We start from the raw sequence: 1,763 nt of genomic DNA, 5'->3' as shown, positions 1-1,763 counted from the left end.
ATGTTACTTCACCTGTAACTCCAGGTACACCCCATTCTGAACTGCCGAACCTCAGGTAGGTCCATAGCAACATCGCCTGGTCTTGGTTCTGGCTCTAGGTCCCACCCTAGAGTACCCCCAGATTCCTGCTTTCATTCCATATGCCTTCACCTCCCCACAGTCCCTCTAATAATGACAAGAGACATCGAGGCTGGAGGAACACCTAGCTTTATGTGTCGCAGCAAATGGGACAATGTCCTCATCTAGCCACCATCAGACCTAACTAGCCTCTTGAGACCGATGGCAGATGGCCTTCCCGGGACAGCAGAACCGACTCCAGGTCCTCCGGACGGCCTCCTTCACCTCCTTGTTGCGGAGGCTATAGATGAGTGGGTTGAGGGCTGGAATGACAAGGGTATAGAACACCGATGCCATCTTGTCATTGTCCAAGGCATAACTGGAGCTGGGTCGAAGGTACATGAAAATAAGAGTCCCATAGAGCATGGCCACAGCCGTGAGGTGTGAGCCGCAGGTGGAGGCGGCCCTCCGACGGCCCTCAGCCGAGCGCATGCCTGCCACAGCCCCAGCAATGAAGCCGTAAGACACCACAATGGCCAGCACCGTGGCTGTCTGGATGAAGCCACAGATGGCGAAGAGCAGGAGTTCATTGAGACTGGTGTCATCGCAGGAGATGGCCAGCAGGGGAGGGATGTCACAGAAGAAGCTGTTGACTTCCCGGGAGCGACAGAAGCTCAGGCGGAAGGTGAAAATTGTGTGGACAAAAGCACTCAGGGCCCCACCCAGGCCCGAAGCTCCCAGTAAGGCCAGACACAGGCTCTGAGACATAACTGTTGTATACAGCAGAGGATTTCCGATGGCCACGTAGCGGTCATAGGCCATGGCTGCCAATAAGCAACATTCTGCATCTGCCAGCCCTGCGAAGATAAACATCTGGAGGGCACAGGCTGCATAGGGAATGGTGGCACAGGGCCGCAGCAGGTCCACCAGCATCTTGGGGCCAATGGCTGATGAATAGCAGGCATCTAGCAAGGAGAGGTTAGCCAGGAAGAAGTACATGGGTGTGTGGAGCCGGGCATCCACCCAGATCAGAAGCACCATGCCCACGTTCCCCAGCAGGCTCACCACGTAGACTGGGAGGAAGATGAGGAAGAGGGTCACCCGCAGGTCCCAGCGGTTGGTGATACCTAGAAGGATGAAATCAGCAGGGGCAACCCTGGCCCCTGTGAAGTTCTCTGGATTCATTCTGCTGAACAGACACTGAGGAGAAACAAAGCAAAAAAACATGAGAGAAAGGTCAGGCCTGTCACAAAGGAGAAAACACTGCATCCAGGTAGTCAGGAAGCCTTGGATTTCAGTCTAACCACAACCAAATTGCTGTGTGACCTTGGAAAAGCTGCATAACCTCTCATAGCCTTTGTTTCTAACACTGTGAAGTCACTGAAAGTTCATCCTCATGAAGGCAGGAGTCTTGATCCCCTTACTAAAATGTGTACGCATAGTACTGGTATTGCTGGCCCATAGTAGGTACTCAATAAACCCTTGTTAAGTGAATGAATGGTGCATGGGTTTACACTTAGTGTCTTCTCAAGGACGGAAAATTCCATGATTCTGTATGCAGACTCCTCTCCTTTTCTTTCTCACTTCCATAGTACAACTAACTCTGACCTTGAAGCTTTCTGGGAAGTCTTTCCATTGCAGTAAGAGGTGGGAAAGGCGTGGCCTGGTATTCTGGGGAAACAAGTTTGTAAAGAAAAGACATGTGA

General features: G+C 52.1%; 1 protein-coding gene across 1 annotated transcript; it reads right to left on the bottom strand.

Annotated features, from left to right (window-relative positions):
* Nucleotides 1-258: 258 nt before the first annotated feature.
* On the bottom strand, nucleotides 259-1,242 carry LOC125353142 (olfactory receptor 5C1). The gene has a single exon (XM_048348619.1). The coding sequence runs from the start codon at nucleotides 1,240-1,242 to the stop codon at nucleotides 259-261; it is 984 nt and encodes a 327-aa protein (XP_048204576.1).
* Between the last annotated feature and the right edge of the window lie 521 nt (nucleotides 1,243-1,763).

This window comes from Perognathus longimembris, chromosome 1 (assembly GCF_023159225.1).
Source record: "Perognathus longimembris pacificus isolate PPM17 chromosome 1, ASM2315922v1, whole genome shotgun sequence".
In the NCBI taxonomy this organism is placed as follows: Eukaryota; Metazoa; Chordata; class Mammalia; order Rodentia; family Heteromyidae; genus Perognathus; species Perognathus longimembris.
This window is presented reverse-complemented; position numbering and strand designations above follow the sequence as displayed.